This window comes from Rhipicephalus sanguineus, chromosome 1 (genome assembly GCF_013339695.2).
Source record: "Rhipicephalus sanguineus isolate Rsan-2018 chromosome 1, BIME_Rsan_1.4, whole genome shotgun sequence".
Classification (NCBI taxonomy): Eukaryota; Metazoa; Arthropoda; class Arachnida; order Ixodida; family Ixodidae; genus Rhipicephalus; species Rhipicephalus sanguineus.
In genome coordinates, this window is record NC_051176.1 from 256,764,219 (window position 1) to 256,787,779 (window position 23,561).

Consider the following 23,561-nt stretch of genomic DNA (forward strand, 5'->3'; position numbering starts at 1 on the left):
GTCGCTTCTGATGCTACCCCATCGTCCTGTGCAAAAAACGTGCCTTTCTTTTTTGGATCAGTCGGCTTCGCTTGTCTTGCAGCGATGGTTAATGAAAGTGTCACTAACTCCAACTGAAGGTGCAGATCGTTCTAATGTCCCCAAGTTGCGAGGCGCGTGCGGTAGGCATCACTATAGCCTCTGAGTGTCGCTGGCACAATCACAAAGGCAATGTCCAGACAAAAAAAGAAAAGATTCTGCTCACAAAATTTCGGCATGCTTTTAGAAGTAACCGCTGCATGGAGGTATAAAAAACACTTCAAAAAATCAGCTCTTCCTTGCTTGGCTGTCCGTCCACTTAAATTTACGTGCCAACTGTTCTTTAAGAGCTCTGTAGGGCGGAGGCTACGCGTCCATGCGCGCGCGTGTGTGCATGCGTATATGTGTGTGTGTTTGTCGCCAATATGTCGAATTTATATTAAAAATAATAAAAAAAATCGCGGGATGTATAGGGTTGGGTTTGTATAGACTATAGCGTCATCCTTTTTTTCGGTGTGACGTCTTAAGCAAATCATGATATACAGTAGCCAGCCCAACCAGCTAAGGGGGGGGGGGGGGGAGAACTTGAGCCAGTTCTGACACTGGACGTACTAGCAAAGGTGCGAAAGCACTTATGAATGAACGGATTTGTGAATTATACAGTAAGTGCGCTTCTTGTGGGATCCTTTTAACAGGAATAGATCGTGTTTTTAGCTGGCTTGCTTTTGTATACGCTTACTAGGTTCGGACAAAATCGGCAAAAATGTTTTTTGGGGGGCTGATATGTTAAGGGTAGTACTTGTGGGCTGGTTGGTGAAACGTAGCTCTAAAATGAGGGGCGCGAATTAGGACGATCAGAAAACGAAGGAGATAGGGGCTCTCGTCGTCTGTCCTTCAATTCGTACCCGTCTTATCGCACCCCTCATTTTAGAAGATGGCATATGCTTACATAGATTTATTTTTGAGATCTTCCTGTTTACTTAGTTTTGCAGTAGAGCACACAGTGTTCGTTTCCCCATTTACAGGAATACCAGCTAGCGATAGACCTCTAGCGACAAACAGCAGCGCGACATGTGGGCTTTGAAGTGTGTCGGCGTTGGATTTCCACATGCTTTGACGACTTAGCACCCTCAGTTTAAGAGTGTCTTCTTAAGCTGCCTTTAAACTATCATTACTTACCAATGTCCGATCACATATACTAACGTTGTCCGAGTAAAAGTTCTGAGACAACCAGCACCAATCGTACCGGAGTATAGGCTGCGGTGCAATTTTCCCCGTGCGTTTTTCTTCACCTAAGCTATTCTAAAAACGCGGGGAAGCTTACTTTCCATCCCAGTTTCGGCCGTCTTCATAACACCCGATCTTCTCTCCGACACGTCGCTTGTCTCCGAGAGAGAAGAGCAGGCGCCGTATTTTGCATCCACGTAGTCGTGATGTAAGAGCCAGGGGCGAACACGGCTGCTGAACTACACTCAATAAAAAAAAGATGAAATAAAAAGGTCGACAAGTTCGCGAGTTTCGCTCGGGAGAAGTGCGCCGGAGAAAAGGAATGAGAAAAAGAAAAGAAAAAAAGAAAAGAACAACAACTGGCTGCTAGAAAAAGCAAAGGCAGTCCTATTGTCATCGCGTTTACAAGCGTGTCTTCTGCTCTTGTCAAAACAGAGACAACTGGTGCGAGCTAGGTCGAACGTCGCGACAGTACATGAGACGCGCGCAGCTGAGCGTCACAGCAAGGTAGAAACGATGGAGGTTAACGGCGCCGAAGGTCCGTGAAAGAGGGTCGCCGGCTGGGGTCCGCTTTGAATGGGAAAGCAGTTTCCATAGGCGGCCGCAGCGCGCCACTAGCAGCGCGCTTAAGCGCGCCGGGCAGCGAAGCCCAACTCGGCCCGCTGCTCTTTCAGAAACAAGCCGTCTCCTCCCGGGAGCAGCTGAGCGGAGCTGATTCCCTCCCGGCGATGCGGCTCCCGGGTCCTGATTGCGTGGGAAGTTTGAAAAGTGCGCCGGTTCGTTCGGTTCTGCTTTCGCGCTTTTGTTAGCACGCGTCCGCGCACCGCTCGGACTGGACTGCCTAACAAAAGGAACCTCCGGCGTTGTGACGTCTGTGTAAGAATACTCGCGTTCCGAGAGGGCTGCTCGCTGAAATAACTACTTTCTCACACTCTCGAGTTTCGCGTACATTTTTGTCTGTTGCGTTTGGTTTGCGCTTAAACGTTAAATCATGTAACGGAGTAACGTCGCGCGATTTCCGACTACGGGGTTGGGCGTTAGAGCACGTTCCGTAAGAATCATGTGGCCCTCTTCGTTCGAGACAGCTCTTTGCAGCGTGAGCAGAAAGTGACTGTGAACGAGAGAGTGGACAGGACCGAACTGCGGTTTGTAGTGGAATGGCATTTCGTGCTTCGGTGACTCTTGCACGATGGACTTGTTTTCTACTGTTCTTCAATCTGGGAGGCGCCGGCCGTCGCTACGAAGGTAAGGACACCATTGCGAGACGGTGTGAACGTACAACCACATTTTGCACGCGCTGCCATCGAGGCGCTTTTGCGCCTTGTCTTCACGGTCGCAGTTTCAAACTAAGTTTGCAACTATGACCGTGCTCTTTTTTTTTTTTTTTTCAGAAAAATACTTTGACCCGCATCTTTAATGAAAGTTATGTATAGTTTGGCTGATTGGAAAATATTTCTCGCTGATAAATGGGAAATAAAAATAATGACAGCGCATCCAACGTGCCATATTGGCGAAGTTTCGTTTGGCAGCAAATCGAAGTCGTGCTTGCTCGGTGCAACAATTTACTCGCTCCCCTTTCTGTTGATGGCAGGTTTCGTTTGGGTGCAATGTTGGCGAAGAATATATAATGCACCTCTGAACGCATTATATTGGTTCAAATAGGCAACCTAGCTCTCTGCGGTCAGAGGTGTCAGACGTTCAATTCCTCGATCATCCAGACATCGGTAGTGGCCCTGTTCGGCAACGGAGAAGCAGCAGTCGCTGTCAGGGAAACTCGGGGAGGTTCGCGAAGGAAGCCTCACTTTAAAATACGAGCACTTCCTCTCTGCACAAATGTGTGTGTTGAAAAACAAGGATGCAATTCCCACCGGTGGTAAGGTAAACAACAGCGAAGTTTAGAAGTTTTCTAGTGGGGCGTCCCGCACGAACATCGTTGACTGCACGAACTAGGTTGTCTCGATGCTTACGTCCCATCTCTTTCACGGACTAAAGAGTACTCTCGCGCGTGGTATTATTTGCATTAGTGAGGAAAGCTCAAGCGCATTATTGCATTCGAAGACGCTTTGATAGTTCTGACATGACGATTCACCGGTCAGATCACGTCAGCAGAGTAGTTTTATGCAATAAATCTCGACGACCCTGATGCGCTTTGAAAGGGAACTCAAAGGAAATTTGTTCGCTCAGATAAAAAAGAAATGCCAACGAACATTTACGCTAAGGCTCAAAGTAGCGCAAACGCGAACTGCGATGCACAAATGACAGCTAAAACAAAAAAGTTGTAATCACAGGCTACAAGGTGAACCATAGGTAGACGGCTAAGTGGGTTGGGCACTAAGTAAACAGCTCGCCGGCTGGACGTCAGTTAGCTTATGGCGTTCATTATAAACGTCGCTTAGACAATGCCGTTGCTAATCACGTAAAGACTAGCTAATTAACGCTTAATTAATACGCGTTGTCGTAAGAATAATCACAACACTTTATTTCGTAAGGCTAAATGCTTTGGCGTCCTTCCGATGTTGTTATGAAAGCGCGACGATGGGGCACTATACTCATGCTAATGCCCCAAGAGCTGATACCTACGCCGACAACTTTCTTAAGCTTCGATATACTCCGAGAAACGATCTGGTAGTGAAGCAAAATAAATGTTGCCTTCTCGTATTCTTTGCATACTCAAGACGACGCTTCCGAAGCTTAGTAACGGCAGGGCGGCGATGCTATCGAAAGTATGAAATTCGGCAAGCGTATTCAAATATTTAGGCAACTTGCTCTCCAGAAGATTTCGTATAGACTGATATACAATGCAGAATGCACACGCGGCATCCGCATAATGCCAGTTGCACACGTTTAGACGTGTTTCGCGTGTTCTAGAATAATTCGTGAAGCTACTGGAAACGTTTATGATTAGTCAAATATACGGCGAAAGCCAAGCATACACGTTTCGTGTATTTTGGCAGCCCGAGCGAGAGATCAGGCAAAGAACGCATGTAAATAAAACGAGCGCCGACTATAAGCGATGGTTTAGAGCGACGCGACACCACTAGCGCGCAAAACGGAGGATATGGAATGGCATCAAGGGAGCTGCAAATATTGCGGCGAAACGAACGAGTCATATTTCTTCCGCTACGCGTGCCAAGCTTCAGTTGGGATAGCTTAGTCGTTTATTTGGCAATACCACTAATTATTTGCCAGTGCCGCTGAATACATCAGAATCGTTTGCGGTTGAATATACTGTACTGCTCACAAGAGGAATGCACGCGATGCAATAGACTACTTTAATATAACCTGATAAGAAATAAATATATCTCGACGACATTGTCCTGAAACCGCACTTTCTTAATTGCGGTATTCTAAATATAGTCAAAGCATATTGCTCGAGATAATTCAAACCAATTCTAAAGATGACTGAAAGAATAGAAAAGTACGTAAAATATATTTTTAAGTATAACAGTAGGTCGAATGAAAAGAAAGGCAACCAATCACATTGTTGGAAGGTACTGGGTAGCTAATTGTTGCTTCTCGATTCGGTCTTTCTCAGTTTAGAAAACTGGAGGTTAAATTAGCTGGAGTCGTTGACACAGCTGTAATATTTCGCAGGAAAGGGGCATACGTATGTTTACATTTCACGAGTTCGTGCCTAATGGTTTTAGGAGCAGGCTACTCGCAGAAGAGTTTAGGCACTGAAAAACAAAACAAAACAAAACAACAACAACAACAACAACAACAACAACAAAAGCATGGCGCTCGTGCAAACATTTTCCCAAAAGAACTGTATTCAGCAGCTCAACATGCGCTGTAGTTGATGAATTCCGCGGTTAATGGAAGTGCGCGATAAACTTGCGGAACGGCTGAATGCGAAGTGCTCCGACTTCATAACTTTGTTGGTTCAATCTTTGAAGCGCAGCACATGATATATGACTCACTACGAGGAAGCTAAATGATTGCGTTTGAAGTAGACTTGCGCCTCACAAGCTGTTCTTAAATCGTTTGTTCTTCGTTATTACTTTCGAGAACAAAAAAGCTTACTTCTCTTTCAACTGAAAATACATATTTGAATACGGTACTTTTTTGAAAAAAAAAAAAAAAGTACCGGGAATATACACAACTTTGTAAACGACGCTTCAACGACATCCGCGTTTTGCCTGCCGCCGAAAAAATTGGAGCTCTACAAATTTTCTTCCCTTTGTCTAGCGTGCAGCTTCATCGTAATCTTCAATAATCTTGTGTACTGTTTGCTGCGGCAATAAAATGTGTTACAGCTCAATGAGAAAACGTGTTAGTGTTACAAAAAAAAAAGACAAAACACGAGCGATGACCGACCCCTCGCCCACCAGCGTCATCACAGATTCCCGCGCCGCCATTCGGGCTTACGAAACCGGCAACATCGCGCATGAAGCAGCCCACATTTTACAAACACGCAAGCGCACAGGCTCGCACTACCTCTCTTGGTTCCCTGCCCACATGGGCAAAAACGTCCACTCACAACAACCCAACCTCAACGAAACGGCTCATGACCGAGCGCGAGAACTCACCCGCCACGACGATCAATCAGCCACCGAAGAGCTGGGCCCAGACATACAGTTTAACGACCCCTTACTCACCTTCCACGAAATCACCTCTCACTATCGCAACAGCAGAAGCCAATACCCCTTACCACACACAAAGCTCGAACGCGAGCAAGCGGTAGCGTTTCGCATGTTACAAACGAGATCGTACCTATCAAGGGGCCGACTGAGCCATTACAACTCAGACATCACTCCACAATGCCCAGATTGCACAGAACCTTATTGTTCACTCTCGCACATGCTCTGGAAATGTCCCGCGTTACCTCAGGGACCTCTCACCAGTGAGTCCGTCTGGGAAGAGGCACTTAGGAGGTCCGAGCTCCACCACATACGCAAGGCAGTCCAGAGGGCCCAAGAACTGGCGGAACGCCACCACGTTCCCGCCGCGACTAGGGCGTCACCTACGGTAGCGGCTGCTAGGGTGTCCCCCCTAGATCCCCCGGCGGCTTAAACTCCTCAGGACCTGTCAATAAAGTTCTTGACTGAATGACTGACGAAGAAAACTAACTAAAGATATTATTAAAACAATGTACAAACTACCAGCAAAGTGGTACTTCTGTGATAACGCTTCTGAGGAAAGGGATATAATTAAACGTTATAGTTTTGCCTGCTGTTTCTAAAGCGCGCCCCTGCAGTTTTTTACTGCGTAGTATTACTGACCTAAGGACAATAACGAGGTAAGCTGCACGGTGCACAGTAGAGAATCCCCGCTGGATGCTTTTGCCTCTGTTACAGCTTAGCTCGATCTAGGTCCAGGGTATTTTTGAAGGTTCGCCTTCATAGGCAGATGGATTCCTCTTAAATTACTGGGCTGGGAGGTTGGCTACATCGCTGTGGCTAAATGTGAATCTTCAATCTATACACAAGCACACCAGGAAGCTGACGTGTGCGATCTCTCCAAGAAAGGCGACCGAAAAACTGCAATGGAACAAGCGGCAATGTTTCTTTCTCCGCGCTCATTGTGAAAAAAAGAAAAAAAAAAGCTGTACCAATAGCTACAGGGATGAGTGAAAACGATGTATCACTTTTTGTTTTTCAAGTAGTACAAATAATGACCTGATTAAGACCCAGTTTGTTGGGCCATTCGGCGCACCGCTTCCGTCCCTCAGCGCGCATTTGCGTTGAAATGGGCAGTGCTACGGGTCCAAGAAACGCCAGGGCAATGTAACTTGATCGCGAATCAAGAAGCAGCGCGGCCGCGTCTAAGAGGGTCTTAGACAGAGCTCGAGTGCTTAATGAGCCGCTGCGGAGCGGTGACTGTCGAATGCAGCGCTGCCACTCAAGAGTGCGCGGGCTTGATTGCTTCAAGCGGCAGCCTCATTTCACTGGGAAGCAGGTACCATGGTAGGTATCTGTAGCATACAAAGCGCTGCTGAATGCCAAGTGAGCAAAATACGTATGAATTCTCAGGAAGGGGCTTTCAACAGCTAGAATTGTGAGCGATCATTTTACTGCTCGAACGCAGTATAGCGCTCAATTTGGTACTCTTACTTTGCTGGGGCTGCGAATCGGACAAAGATGTTATCGCTGCGCGAGCGCTGAATTACTGAACCCTATTAAACATAACACCAGAAGGTATTATGTATCTAAAATTGGACACTAGAGGAAAACACCGAGTAAACTGATACTGATATTGTATATTGTTTTGAAACGCGATTTTAATTTTTTTAGTGACAAAAGTTCGATTACTGACAGAAATAAAAACATCAAATTTTCTTCATTTATATTTAGAAGAGAAAGCATGGCGTCTATGACAATGACGTCTGTGGGTCGCCGCGGTTTTTATGTTATTTTTCTAGGTATGGGCCATCGCAAAGCTGAATTTTGAGTCTATTCTTTCTCTTGAGTGCAAAGTAGTCTTCTTTCTTGCATTATAAGTAACAATAATTATCCACCAGCAGACATTGTAAAAGTCCCTAACATCAAGAGGAATTGGTACGAAAAGTTCGCGTCAGCGTCGCCCCCATGTCATTCCATTTATAATCATTTATACCGCATTGTTCAGAGAAAATATTTTGCTTATGGTTACGGGAACGGTGATCCATCGAAAATCCGAGAACATTAACGTACAATACAGCTTGATCTATATCTATAATGGTTGACCCCTATTATAAAATACCTTTGACCACTTCGGCTTCTCTGACACGCACTGAAAGCGCGGTCGTTGTTGTAATCCGTTCTCATCTGAATGCGGCCGCCGCGACCAGGCATCGAACCGAGGCGGGAATCGAGTTTTCGGGTCTTTTCGAGATGTCTGTCTCCCCTATGGAACCTTATTTTGACGCTTCTGATTCGACGCTATGTCTGCTATGTTCCTTTGAACACCACCAGGTGACACTGTCCTTAGCGCACCCACTGCGATGGTAATGGCGGAAACGCGGGCAACAGTGGGGCGCATTCGTTGCCGACCGAAAACTGTTATACAGCTGTTCGGGATGTACATGCTGTTCCTCTGTACTACTGCTGCAGCTGTGCTGGTTAGGCTCTCTTTCATCTACAGTATCGCACAATTAAACAGCAAAGGACACCAAAGTATCCTCAGGCACATCAGAGATGCACCGTCACCCGCACCATTCCTTTCTTATATCCAATTGCTTCATCGAAGTCTATATGGCTATTAGCATGCATTGAGAATCATCGTCAATTACTTCTGCAAATTTAAAAAAAAATTTTTGGTACACCTAATAAAATTGTCATTATTAAGGGCTAGAAATTACAGCCACTTTCACAGGAACATATGCGGCTGACCCAGCTTTCATGATTGTTTGAAGCAGCGTCGACTTGATTTATAGGCCTTAAGCCATAGTATGACTGGCAAATAAGTTTATTTCCCTTGCGCATCAGATAATTAGGTCACTCTGAAGCTATAGCTAAAGCAACACTACGTCTGCAGCTGCTCTTGTTCAGATACAACTTTCAAAGCGCTGTCCACCTCCGACTCAGCGGACAAGCTCAAGCTGGTATATCGAGCAAAAAGGGCAGCTAAGCGACTCATTGACTTCTGAGCGGACAAGCTAACTGATCAATGTCTTGATGTGCAAACAGTTTATTATCCCTCTCTCTTTTCAATGTTTTAAATAGATATATGACAACAGCATCCACATGTTCTATGCCTAAGTTATAGCTAATTCTCAGGTAGCACTCAGATAATCGTGTCTAGACGCGACAACGACAAGAAATATGCGGGCAATGACCACCAGAATGAGAGCCAATAGTATTCTTGTCACATACAAACAGAAAATTGGTAGTGGGGGCCCAATCGGCATGTCTTTAGAAGCCCTGGGCTGCTATATTGTGACGGTATACTTTACCCGCGGCGTGAAAAACTGCTTTCATTGTTGGTCAGAGACAAACTACATAAATAAACTCTCAATTTAAAGCCAGAAGGATCATGTCCGCTTTTCAGAATATGTTCAACGGCGCGATAAACAATATATTCGCCAAGTAGAGAACGAACAAAACGTTCGATGCAAGCTTTTGCAATAATGGTCCATTCTGTACAACGTGCGTGCACTGCCTTGAGGAGTGCCTTCAAAGCTTGAAGATGGGACGTGCTCTTTGTGTTCACTTTTCGCTCGATAACGTATACCCTCATTGTAAACAGTGGTGGCAGCGCTGTGAAATTTCGACGGCATGGATATGCATTTGAAGCAAGAATAGTTTCCATAGCCACGCACGTACGCACGTACGCACGCACGCACTACCACTTGTGTATTCTGTCACCGATCTGCGTCGCACAATCATATGGCCCGCGGAGCAGGACTTTCAAGTCCCCCCTGGTTGAAGGGTGTGCCAAACTTTTCTCGCGGCACCCCCCTCCCTTAACTACATGGGCTTCTTTCTCGTATGTATGTATGTATGTATGTATGTATGTATGTATGTATGTATGTATGTATGTATGTATGTATGTATGTATGTATGTATGTATGTATGTATGTATGTATGTATGTATGTATGTATGTATGTATGTATGTATGTATGTATGTATGATGATGTCCTTAACCCCCGTTTGTTCCCTGACCCACTCTGCTCTCTTCCTGTCTCTTAAGGTTACACCTATCATTTTCCTTTCCATCGCTCGCTGCGTCGTACTCAATTCGGAATCAAGAAGAAGAAATGGATATGGGCCGGGCACGTAGCACGTCGGCAGGATAACCGGTGGTCATTAAGGGTAACTGACTGGATTCCAAGAGATGGCAAACGCGTGAGGGGGAGACAGAAAATTAGGTGGGTAGATGAGATTAAGAAGTTTGCAGGTATTACGTGGCAGCAGAAAGCACAGGACCGGGTTGATTGGCGGAACATGGGAGAGGCCTTTGCCCTGCAGTGGGCGTAGACAGGCTGATGATGATGATGATGATGATGATGATGTATGTATGTATTTATGTATGTATGTATGTATGTATGTATGTATGTATGTATGTATGTATGTATGTATGTATGTATGTATGTATGTATGTACTTGGGGGGGGAGGTTCTGTGTATATGCCTCCCCCCCCCCTTTGCCACCGACCCACTCCCGACTTTAAGCCCTGACCGGCGCTGTCCACAGCTTAAGGCTATCAGCACCTGCGAGCAACGCACGTCTGTACCATTCAAGAGGCGAAATTCAAGCAGAAGAAAAAGAAAAATGAGGGAGAGACTACGCTGCGTCTTCGGTGTTTTTTTCTGATAGACTGAAGGAAGGTCTTACTTTTCTTTCTTTTTTTTTTCTTTTTTCTTTCTTACAGCAAGCGTGGCTCAGTGGCATCATTTATCACGGCTCCCCCATCGGGGGAGGGGAGGGCGTTTTGATCAGCGACCGCATGTAGACGCATGGCCAGTGCGCGCCATTAGCTTTCGCCGTGACGACGTTGGCGAAGATAAGCGGCAGGGCTCGAAAAAACTCGATGGGGCCTTATGGTCCCTTAAAGCCGTAGACCGTCCCGTTATCTCGTGCGCTCGCTAATTGAGGCCACTTGTCACTACAGACATTACGGTCAAGATCGCACGTTAAAGCAAAGCTTGCAGGGCACCATCGCTGCCTCCGTGTGCAGCAGCTAAGTGGCTGCGCCTGCCGTGGGAACCTTCTTTTCATGGGAACGAGAGGGCCAATACGAGTCGAATGCCGCTTAGACAACGCTTAGACAAATCTTGGTAATGAAAACAAAGAAAAAAAAGGGCCATCCTTACCGTAATAGAGACATGGACACTACGGAGGCGAGAGAAATTCACAACGTTCAGTTACACATTAGTGAGAAGGCTTGGACTGGTGCACTTCAGAAAATTCCAATGGTAAGAGAGAGCTAAAAAAGACGGGACAAGAAAGGACACGAGACCACGGCGCTGTCTAACAACCAAATGTGCTTTATTCCTTCAGTCAGCATAAATATACTTCACCACTAACGTAATGAAAAAACAGAAAACTCAGCCTGCGCAGAGGCAGTAAGGCGATCAACGAGACATGAATTCTATCTCCTTCGGAAGGAGATAGAACCCGTAAAGTTTCACCCGTAATCATGAACCAACCAGCCCAAATGCGTACCCTTCTACGGTAAGAGAGAAGCTATTTTATTTTTTTGCTAGGTTTTAAAAGTGTGGCCGTATTTTACAATTAATTGTGGTTCTAGTTTGGTTCAGCGGGTAAAAAGCACTAAATAACGAACAAATCTTATCGTCATAGCTTACGGCAGTGACTGTGGGAAGGCTTTGGTTTTAGTCGCCATTTCACTAATTATTAATTTTCAAGATACGCAGATGAGTTTCCGCGGTGGGTGGCCGCTGTATTTTCAATGACGAAAGAAAGAAAGAAAGAAAGAAAGAAAGAAAGAAAGAAAGAAAGAAAGAAAGAAAGAAAGAAAGAAAGAAAGAAAGAAAGAAAGAAAGAAAGAAAGAAAGAAAGAAAGAAAGAAAGAAAGAAAGAAAGAAAGAAAGAAAGATCGTCTCAACATTAGACTGTCAATGCTGCTTGCTTCAGCGATGAGGAAGTATAACGTGCTGCACGCTTTCCAAGGTACCTAACAAGTATGTTTAACGCGATAGCGTTAAAGAGCTCGTTCCGTAGAAATTCCGGTGTCGGCGTCGGTGTCAGCGTCGTTGGTTGTGAGCGAAAAATCATCATCTTGTATAAAATAAATAAAAAAAATCTTAGGTTCGAGTGATAATCAAACCCAGGCCGTCTGCGTGGTAAGCAGGTGTTCTACCACAAAGCCACTCCATTTTTTATTACCGTTTTATTAATCAATAAATGGTGTCTATTATTGATGCACAAAGCCACTCCATTGCTTGGAGCTGCACTGAAATTAACTTTAATGCTTCACAAACATACGCGTCCTGAGTACAGGTGTCACAGTACGAGATGTAATATCGCAGTAAAACGGGGCACAAGCGTATATTGCCATCGGGCGTCACACCATGTGAACTGCATAACGAGTTGGTGTTTTAAAGCCGGCCACCCACTACAAAAGGCACACACATTACTGCGCGTATTCCCTTACGAACACGTAGTGGGTGAATCGCAACTTCGAAAAAGTATCACGCGCGTAATTGCTGCTGGTTTAAAGCATGCCACCCATTACAAAGGGCATACACATTAGTGCGCGCATTCTCTTACACACGTAGTGGGTACACTGTTGTCATAAATGTGCTGTTGAAGAGGTCGGAAACCTTTACCTTTACTATGGGTATGTCGAGTGTGTGTGTGTGTGTGTGTGTGTGTGTGTGTGTGTGTGTGTGTGTGTGTGTGTGTGTGTGTGTGTGTGTGTGTGTGTGTGTGTGAGAGAGAGAGAGACCGGCCGACTGAACATAATGGCACGCGAAACAGAGCACGATGAGGATGGGGCCGGATATCGCTATCGCGTTCAACTCTTAAAGGCGCAGCTTAAGCGTCCCCCAATTTTTTTCGCCTGACATACTTAACGAATCAGTTGCACGTGGATCTGACAACGCCGCAAAACCATGCGGTCCGGATCCCGTGAGCTGCTTCTCCGTAATGTTCTTTGTCAGTGTCAAAACCATGGGCCTATTTGATTTCTCCAACGAAATGGGTTTACGTGTACTAAACATGTTTTTATACTGAGCTTTTGAGGAGAGCAGAGGTAAATTCTGAATCCAAGTGAGAGAGCGCAGCACTGCTACTCAGGATGCAGCAGAATGAGTCGTTTATATTATACGCGGCGCCTGATAACTGTGTGATACTGTTCGTCATAATCATACACCGTACTATAGCAGATCCAGAAAATCAATGAACTATGCAAATGGTGCCTGAGCAGCTGACGTAGGTATCGCGGTGCGCATAAACTATTGGTTTCCTCGAATTTTGATTGAGCGTTATTTTCCGACGAGATTTCATAACGTGTACGTACACCGTAGGCTCCGACAAACGCCGCAACTGATATATCGGCATGTCATGGACAACGGTGCCCCCGCACTGCGTTTTTCCATTCACTGCCATGTCCCACGCGCTTGCAATGACGTTCGCTTTTCAATATAACGTATAGCTATCGAAAGCCGAAACGGTGAGGCTTTCAGGGACCGAACGATTCCGCGCTGAACGCTGAAGTATGGAAAATACCGCGCCTGGATAACGGGGAGGGCGTCCTTCCTTCGCCTTTCTATCTCACGGTTCTCGCCCAGATGCGTTGAAGAGCGTTTGCGACAGCGTTAAAATCTCGCTGATTTATTATTTTCGAACGCGTGAAATCTTTCATGAACACGCACGCGGACGCATTCGTCAGCAAACAATAATAATAATAATAATAATAATAATAATAATAATAATAATAATAATAATAATAATAATAATAATAATAATAATAATAATAATAATAATAATAATAATAATAATGTCTTATTTCTCTTATACAAAAAGTTAAAGTCTATGTTTTAAGCACTAAATACGGCTGGAGTATGCTTCAAAACGCCACTGGGATTAGCAAACAATCGAGCACGTTAGTTTGCTGACAGTCATGTATGCGCTCTTTTGCTCTCTCTCAAATATATATATATATATATATATATATATTATGGGTGGAAAGAAGGACTCACGTACGAAATGTAGTTTTATTAACGTTTCGCCTGGTGGGCCAGCCTTTGAGGGAAACATGAAGCACCTGCGTTTCGTGCTTTTATATATAGTTGGTGGTTGCTCGACTAGTTAATCTTCTACAACAAGAACAGGCACGGCCACATAAAGGAGCATATCGCATAACTCTGTTGAAAGAAGGCTTACCTAGACGCGGTGATTCCGCCGCGCACGGTTTTAATCTGCGATGGCTCAATACGGAAATTTAGACGCGAACACTCTCGCCGCTTCTCTTCCGGTCTGCAGATCGGCTTTCCAGAAACCACCGACTTGGAATTGCAACGCAAGCGGGCATTTTCGAAGCGAGGATGGATATATGCGCGGGTTCGACGCATAAGATATACCCACGCTGACAGGTGTATCTCGCTTAAGAAGCGTCGAATTATGTCTGTCGTCCCCTTGTCGTTAAACGCAGCTTCATTCTTTCCGGCAAACGCATAGTCGAGGGTTTAGCTTAACTCGGCAAACGGGAGCGCTTCTAAAATTCTGCCGCGTTTCTTCCTTCACGCTTGCCGTCCCTGAGGAGCGAAGAATATAAGCAGTATTTGTTAAGCTTCCCTGGAAGAACGCCCACCCCCTAGCAACGCTATAGTTCTATTTTCGTCGAGCGCAGCCCGAATCCTGGAAAAAAAAAAGTTTAATGATTTGGAGCTTGAGGAAGAACTGTTGATTTCGTTGGCTGTTATTACGCTCGTCCGCTAAGACTCCGAGTGAAATGAGACGGCGTCAGGGATAGTGCCTCTCAGCTTCCGGTCGCGATAAACTCCTCTCTTCCTCTTTTTCTTCTTTTTTTCGCGCGTAATTGGGGAACATGGGAATTTGAATAGCTAAGACGATGAGAGAAGCGACGTAGTGAATTCGCAGGGTTTTTTTTTTATTCTCTCTCTCTCTCTCTCTTTGCATGATCAGGTATCTTTCCATCACTTCTCACAAAGCGATAATGATGAGAGGCCTCGACGAGTGAAGGAAGTTATTCATCTGCACTCGATTCAGTCGGGAGGGAAATGGCGGGCGCAAACACATGTCGGCCCCCACGGCTAAATATGCAGCCATTATTATTACTATTTCTTTTTCGCACAACTTATAGAATACAAGCGAAGACTTCCAAAGACGTATTAACGTAGTCAAATAAGACCGGCCGACTTCTTTAAAGGCAACGAAAGAATAAGAGACAAAAAAAAAAAAATCGAAGAGGAAACCGTACGGTTAAGAAACGTAGCGGCTTTACAGTGGTACTCATTAGGAATCTAAGAAGTCGCGCCCCAGAGACGCGTGTTTAAACTGGAAGAACAAAGAAGCACTGTCGCCCGACGTTAGCTGCACGCACGTGGCCGTCATTGGTTGAACCTGCAATCCCTGAACGACGTGGTATTAAACTCCAAGGTGCGGATAGATTGGTGCATTGGGAAATAATTCACGAGATGTTTATTATTTTCCAGCAGAAATACTAAATAATACGGGCATACATAAGGTATTAATAATTGACACCTGTACGCGAAAAGAAATGTATGAATTTTCAAAGTTGTTAGTAATTTATTGTCTCCTTTCTTGATATCTTTAACGTATTTATACTAGCTTTGGTTGCGACATAGAGTTGCGCTGTCGATTGGTTTTTACTACTCTATTACTCTGTGTAATTAGAACTGTTAAACACGAGCTGATTCTAATACGCTCCAATCACTACATCAATATAAATTGATATACTATCTTTATTTCCTGTACGCTGATCGCTGTGCGGCCGTAAAGGAACTTCAGGCACTTTCAAGCTGTTTGTAGCAGCTTCTCGATTGAAGGATCCCCAACAAATTGTAACAAGTTGTTGGAAATAAATTTCTAGTTCTCAAATTTGGACGTAGAAATACATAGAAAAGACGCTCTTTTTGAAATTGGCCGGTATAATTCCGCGATTGCTCAGTGTCTATTCTATTCATCTCGTATCGACGGCTGCAGACTGGCTGATCGCGGTGATAGCGCGTATACGGATAACCTCTCGGCTCACTGGCTGACCAAGCGCGAGAAGACAGATGATCGGAATAGCATCAATACACGATACCGACCCCGCTTTGTGATGAACGGGCGTCGATTCCAGCATTCACGAGGCTACTCACACACGCTCTAGCGGTTTGTAAGCACGGGAACCGGGCAATTACAACAGCGAATATAATATTAACGAGGGCAGCCGGTCAACAACAAAGAGTCATTGCGAAAATTAGCATTATTAATTCAGCCCACGATGTTCGGGAAAGCCATTTCTCCTAATGACGTAATAGCCATACTATGTTCCAAAATATAATGCGTGGTTACTTTGCGACATTAACTTCGTAATCTACGTCATTTTGTAATAAGTCATCAGCCAAAATTTCTTTAGTTTTACGCTGAAATGAATGTATCGGTCTCGGAACGCGCGCATAACAAAGCAAGGTTCACATTGATTCCGGTTTCACCATTCATACGCTTTCAATAGCTTCCTATGGCTGAACCGAGCCCGACAATAAATGAATCCGCGCATGGCAGTGGAGCCCGCATTGTATTCTCCCCACTCGAATATATTATATTCCACAGCTAAAATTTCGTTATAGACGGTTGTTTCTGCAGCCATGTTTCCAATATTTTCGCAATAAATAAGAAAATAAGGTGCCTTGAGCTTTTGGATAAGCAGAACAGAAGGAGTTTGTTGAACGTTTGCAATAACAGACACTAGTAAACTTTACGTAAAATTTATGTAACGTTCAGAAAGCAAACGTTACATCAGAGATCAGCTTCACTGAAAAGAAAATGAAATTAAAAAAAGAACAAAGTGTGAAGAAGTGAACGGTAATCAACTACGACAAACAATATATTCATGACAACAGAATTGCGATTACAATGAACAATTCAAACAACTATAATACAAGGTGCTATCTCTCGGGGAGACCAGTGAGAAAGTGCGAAGCGTCCACATTCTGAGGCGTGAGCTTCGAGGCGAGAGTCACTGTCCCCCTTCTTCGGTGCTCGGCGATCTCCAAGTGCCCGCAGGGAATTAGCCGCTTATACAGCAGCTGTTTCCATCCACAGCAACTACACAACTACAAGTTGGTCATTGGCAGATGTCAAGGTGCATCCAGGTACGACGGGCTGGTGCGACTGCGTTGTCTGGGAGGATGCCTCGCAGACGCGGGGCTTCAGCACGTGTGAACTTCCCCGGTTCTGGTGTATAGTTCTTCGTAAGGAAATGCCAGCAGCACTAAAGAAAACAGAAGAAACTGAGCCAGGAAAAAAGAGACAGGAACAGGTAGGATGCTGGACTAACAACTGACTTTAATTCGATGAAGACGCGAACAACAAACCGAAATGAGCATGCGCAGCAACAACCGTGAATCACTAACAGGCAACCTATCACCTATCACTGTCAAGAAATCGGACCTCCTTGTCATTCAAAAACACAGATGGCGCACTCACACACTTATCAGGACCAAGTTTGTGAACCTGAAACGCTTCAATAATTTCACGTTCTTTCTGTGTTTTAGCCCTCCCAGTCACCGAAACGTTGCTGAATAGAGGGGCGCAACCGCACACTTTGCAGTGAATCGGTAGATTTCCACCCGTGCCCGTAGGAAGTAAATTTGCATGCTCGCGCATTCTGTCATTCGCATTCTGTCAATGTTTTATCTTCGGGCTATTTTTGTGAATTTCGAAGGCAAGTTATTCTTGCAGAAAAATGGTGTGTGCATTGGTTCCTGCGTGGCGCCTATTCTATGTAACATATACCTTGCAAAATTTGACAACTCTGTGTGTACAATTTTAAATGATGGACGAGTCTCCCATATATTCAGATACGTAGATGACTTCCTTATTCTTTTAAATATTGGACCAAGTGACTGCCTCACTAGTGCCATCAGTGACATCTTGCAGGTGTTTAAGTTCTGCTCCACTAATCTATGTTTCACTCATGAGGAACCACTTGATAATTCTATTAGGTTTTTAGATTTGTCACTAATTTTTTCCCATCATCATATCTGCTGGATGTACAGTCCTAGGACTAAAAAGATGCTCCTTCCGTATGAGTCTTCCCATTCGAAGCTCGTAAAGCGAGCAATTGCCAACCTTTGCATTTCCAATGCATTGGAAAAAAGTTGTGCGCATCAAATGCAAACCGGTTTTCATCAGCAGGTTGAAAGGCTGGTGAATGCAGGCTACTCTCAGGTTATGATTGAGGCGGTAGCGGAATCTTTGCACATGAAAAACAAACAGCTTTCTAGACAGCGTAAGGAATGTGAAGAGAAGAAGCAAGTAGTTGTTATGCCATACTTACATAGCGTATCGCACAATCTTAAGAAGGTGGCAGTGAGAAACGGCGTCAAGCTTGTGTTTTCTGCGCCCTGCATTTTGTCCAGCATATGTAAGCGAGTTGCGCGGCATGGGATTAGTAGGTCCAGTTGTAATACGGCGCATGTCAACAGATTCAGCAGGTGTGATACATGCATTGTCTACAGTATTCCCCTGACCTGTGGCAAAGAATATATTGGGCAATCGGGTAGGTGTGTGAATGACAGAATGCGCGAGCATGCAAATTTACTTCCTACGGGCACGGGTGGAAATCTACCGATTCACTGCAAAGTGTGCGGTTGCGCCCCTCTATTCAGCAACGTTTCGGTGACTGGGAGGGCTAAAACACAGAAAGAACGTGAAATTATTGAAGCGTTTCAGGTTCACAAACTTGGTCCTGATAAGTGTGTGAGTGCGCCATCTGTGTTTTTGAATGACAAGGAGGTCCGATTTCTTGACAGTGATAGGTGATAGGTTGCCTGTTAGTGATTCACGGTTGTTGCTGCGCATGCTCATTTCGGTTTGTTGTTCGCGTCTTCATCGAATTAAACTCAGTTGTTAGTCCAGCATCCTACCTGTTCCTGTCTCTTTTTTCCTGGCTCAGTTTCTTCTGTTTTCTTTAGTGCTGCTGGCATTTCCTTACGAAGAACTATGTACCAACTTGCCCAACAAGCCACCCTAATGATCTGGTGTATAGGTTTCTACGGGAAAGTTCCGCGGTGCGGACCTTCGAGCTGACTCGCTTCTGCAAGAAATATATCCGGGTCGGTAGGATAAGGTCTGTCACGCTATTGTGGGTTAATCTCTGAGGGACAGAAAAGAGGCTACCCGAGAGTAGGTCATTTAGTAGCCAGCGACTACAGCGTGACCAGACATCCACGTGAGGCGGATAGATCGGCCAACGTTGTCGACGATTCGTATTTCCAAGTGTATGGAGCCCATAAAGCGGTTTCGCGAATCTAGCCGGGTGCCGGCCTCTGTGGGGGACTGCAGGTGGTTGTAAATAATGCGCTGAGTGAAGGCAGCTAAAAGAGGCTTGAGTACGGCGTCGCATGCAGCGGATATCGCAATGAATATCGAAGCCAGTTAGGCGGTATATAGGAGTAGGCCGTGGCGCTACGGTGGCAGGGTATACATACACTGTGGGCGAAGTTCCATCAGTGAGGGCAAAACACACACACACACACACACACACACACACACACACACACACACACACACACACACACACACACACACACACACACACACACACACACACACACACACACACACACACACACACACACACACACACACCACCACACACACACACACGCTCGCATGCACACACACTGAGAGTTCAATTGGAACAGAGCGGCAGCGCGTCAACGCGCACATTATAATTGCTAAGCGGCACAATCGCTGTCTGCACAGGCACAACACTTGTCTGTACAACTCTTGTCTCCGTTTGTCGTTCTCTCTTTGCCCTTTGTGCAACTGCACGCTGTAATACATCATGGATCCACACCAACTAGCCCAATCGCATACTTTGCTGCACAGGCAAATCGAGAAAAGGCTACACAGCAGGCATCCATATTATGTTAATAATATTGTGTCTTCGTCATCGCATTTCCGTGTAGCTATCATTGAGAACACAAGGATGCAGGAAGTACACAGTTGTGCATTTTGAAATTTTTCAATGATGTCAAACAGTGCGGTTAAGTGGGAGAGGAACAAAAATTGCAGTGGCTTAGCTCGGCTATGCCAGGATACACGTAGCGTTAGCAAAGGTTCAACTGGTTATTCTTAGCTTTCCAGATTGTCTAGGATTATTAGCCTTCTTCTGTTCATTCTTCGTACGCTGAACCGCTAATTGCCAGGCAACTACTTCGGGATCCGATGAGATAAGCTTCTCGGCTCTTCTGCGCCGTTGAGCAGCATTTGCGCTCTCCTTTTCCATGGCGTTGCCCACCTGCAAACGCCAGTCAGAGGCGCTATCAAGCGGCTCCAGCACAGTGTCAGACGGCGACTGCACAGCGAAGGCGAATAGCTGCGCGCGCGCTGGCGCCAATACGTCTGCCAAGGCTACGACGTCACTCCTCTGGAAAGCGCAGACCGGCGGCGGCGAGTCGAGCGCGGCGGTGGCGGAGTCTGCGCGCGCGCGGGCGCCAGTTTTTCTGCCGCGGCTACGACGCCACTCCTCCCGAACGCACAGACAAGCAGCGGCGAGCCGCGCGCGGCGGTGGCGGAGAGCGCGTGAGATGCCAGCTCCGGTGAGCCAGCTGTGTGACATCACTGGTCCTCGCGCATGCGCAGCATGGCTCATGACGATCCACGCGAAATCGGTTCCGGCTAGGCAAGTGTAGCTAAAGCTACAAAACAAAATTTTCACTCGCAAGAATAGATGGGTTCGTGGTGCGGGGCCTACTTTGCTTGCCGCTTTGCTCGCGCTGTCGATTCAACTGAGTTGACGATCCAGTTGTTTCTCCAGTTGTCCAGTTGTTTCTCCACCGCTCCTCATTCGAACAACTTACGCAGAATTCGCTTCGTGCTCGTCGTCGTCTCGTCGCAAGGTATTGCTGCATTGTCGAAGCGCTCATGCACAAACACCTCGCACCAAACACAATCGCAAGCCAAAATGCATAGTTGAATTCTGTTAGCGCAAATCAGTACAGCCAACTCAGTCAGCGCTGCATTTCTTAGTTCTCATGGATTGCAACGGTAGTTTAGTGGTTATAGGTCGCGGGATCGAATCCCGCCCGCATTTTCGATGGAGGCGAAAATGCTTGAAGTTCGTGCACTGATTTAGGTGCAAGTTAAAGAACCCCAGGTGGTCGAAATTCCCGGAGCCCTCCAATATAGCGTCTCTCATGATCATATCGTGGTTTTAGGACGTTAAACCCCAATAATTATTATTATTAGTTCTCATAGACTACCATTCAACGAGCCAGGAACAGTTTACAAGGGTGCCGCGAGCACGCGTCAGGGCCGTTTACATTCGGCTGCTCCACAACCCTGCTGCATGAGACAAGTGCTTGGTTCCTTACATTCGTTCGCGGTGGCAGAATGCGTACAATATCATAACAGCCTTTATGGCGGTTAAGTCAAGGTTTTCTAGTTGACGTGCGCGTGGCGAAACAATGCGAAAATAAAGCAGCATTGCGACAGCGCCACCTGTTCCACAATGCTCCTATAGCCTGGGTATGAGCCCCGCAGCTTCCCAGGTTGAGAAATGGCATTGGCACATCGTACCAAAAAGCCTGAAAGGAGATTTCGTTTTTCCTTTAACAGCAGAGCTGTTTAAGCTCGGAGTAAGGCAGGTGTCGAAGACGGAAAACTCGGCGGGTATGCACGAAAGAAAATGGGTATGTGCCAAGCAGCTCCTAGTATAGCATAGCCATGCATAGTACACTATAGCAAGGGGGTGGGAAAGGGAAGTGAGGGCGCGAAGGAGTGATGTTAGGGTGAGGAGGAGGGAAAGAAGGAGTTGAGAGAGTAAACCATAGCACAGCCATGTATAGCATAGTATAGCAGGGGTGGGAAAGGGAAGTGAAGGTGAAGAAGAGTGATGTGAGGATTAGACGGAGGGAAAGGAGAAGAGAAGGCAATATAGAAAGATATAAAGAAAGAAGGAAAGATGAAAGACGGAAGAAGAAGAAGATGTAGAAATAGGTAAAGAAATAAAGATGAAAGAAGAAGGAGAAGATGAAGAAAGATTAAGTAAGAACTCAATCTGCGTTCGCCAGGTGGTGGCGCTTGCTTGCCAGCACCGCTGTTTACTCGGATTTCACAGGCGTGGAACTGGCTTTTTTTTTTGTTTGGAGGTGAGAGGAAAATGGAAATACCTCACCATGCACCAGGGCAAATGCAAAAGCAAACAAAAAAAAAGCAAAAGAAAGAAACTAGTCAGCAATTGGGCAATTTTCGAATAGGGGTTCCATAACGCTTTGCGTGTGCTGTCTTTGGGTCAAGCAGGAGCTAAGAGTTTTCGAATAGGGTTTTGCGCTCAGCGTCTGCGTCTTGCGCTTGCAGTGCCACGTCGGTCAGAAAGGCAATCTACGATGAATGATAATAGTAAACGAAAGCTTTCAAAGAAAATTGCCTTTTAATTTGTAAGGTGTAGTGGTAATGAATTCGCCGGTAATCTCCATCGGTTCTGTGAGTCCACATTCTTGCCATCATCAGCCAAGACAATCCAACTTCTAGCTACCCTAGCTGCGTTAAACCTACGAGCTCTCAAATAGACAACTGATCTTAAAAACATGGACTTATTTCGGCCAGTCTTTGTTATGTGCATTTGATATGAGAAAGCGATAGCCTATGTCAGCATTTTTTAAATTCATAATGTCGTTCATTGCTCAAAAATCAGGTCAGTTTAGCCTTGGCCGAGAGCCGTCGCTTCAGTGGGTGCTGCCGTGCTTGTCTGACGCAAAGCTTTTAGGGAAGGCTTTGGGGTTCCCGCTGAATTCGAGAAGTAGCGTCCCCAGCGCAAAACCCAAGCGCTGTTTCGGTCTCACGCATGCGGAGTGGCCTCGACACTATTTCTTTGGGGCCCCAATCCGAGAACTCCCAATTAATACAAATATCGAGACGTTAAAGATATTTTCCTTGCTTATATTGCTCAGATAAAGAATCGCAGGTGCGTGTAAATATGCCCATCACGCGACTTTAGAAACCTTTTTTCATCAACCGGAGGACGTCATTGAAAGTGAAGTCTTATACGTCGTAGTATAGATTAACTGTTGGCTAGGTGCAAACATTGTGGGAGTTTCCTCGTTTCACTCATGTTTCACTCCAGATGAGTTGATATCACACGCGGCGGTAAAGTCGTTCACACGCTTCTTATATGTAGTCGCCGCGCTTTCATTTTAAACTTGTTAAAACAGTCGTTCAAATGAGTTTGCATCAAGTGAACATATCGCTAGTTATTACGATGTTCACTGCTAATAGAGCAACCAGAAAGAAAACAAAAGCACCAAGCCGTCCGCATACCGATCACGAGCACAACGAATATCTTACACAGCAGTTGCAAGATTCGAAAGAAAAAAAAAAGACGAATTAAAACGGCGCGATTTGTTTTTCCCGTCTACATCGTTTGCCGTTATATTACGCACACTGCTCGATCGCCAACGACGAGACACAATGCGAACACGGCACTTTCATGAGAAAAAAAAAAGTTGTTTGCACAAACCTCCTCCTTTCTGGCTTGGTTAAATAAGCCTTCCTCAGACTAGTACGCGTAAAACAAACATCGTTATCCGTGCTACGCAGGAAGAATACAAAGACAAAATGGATCGCAGACGTAGCCGTGTTTTCACAAGAGGCAACCGCACTTTTTCTTTGCCCTCGCGGCAGCTTTCTCTCAGTGTCATCTAATTGCCGAAGCAGGGCTCGTCGAGCGTGGC

General features: G+C 45.6%; 1 protein-coding gene across 3 annotated transcripts in view; it reads left to right on the top strand.

The window, feature by feature from the left end:
* Nucleotides 1–2,209: 2,209 nt before the first annotated feature.
* LOC119378561 (hemicentin-2) overlaps nt 2,210–23,561 on the top strand; it is a 392,255-nt gene continuing 370,903 nt past the window's right edge. For 2 of the 3 annotated variants that reach the window (XM_049411494.1, XM_037647659.2), the window contains exon 1: nt 2,210–2,490. In XM_049411494.1, coding sequence (XP_049267451.1) covers nt 2,403–2,490 — 88 coding nt within the window. In that variant the 5' untranslated portion in view covers nt 2,210–2,402. The remainder of the gene's footprint in view (nt 2,491–23,561) is intronic. The other variant, XM_037647652.2, reaches the window with a different exon arrangement.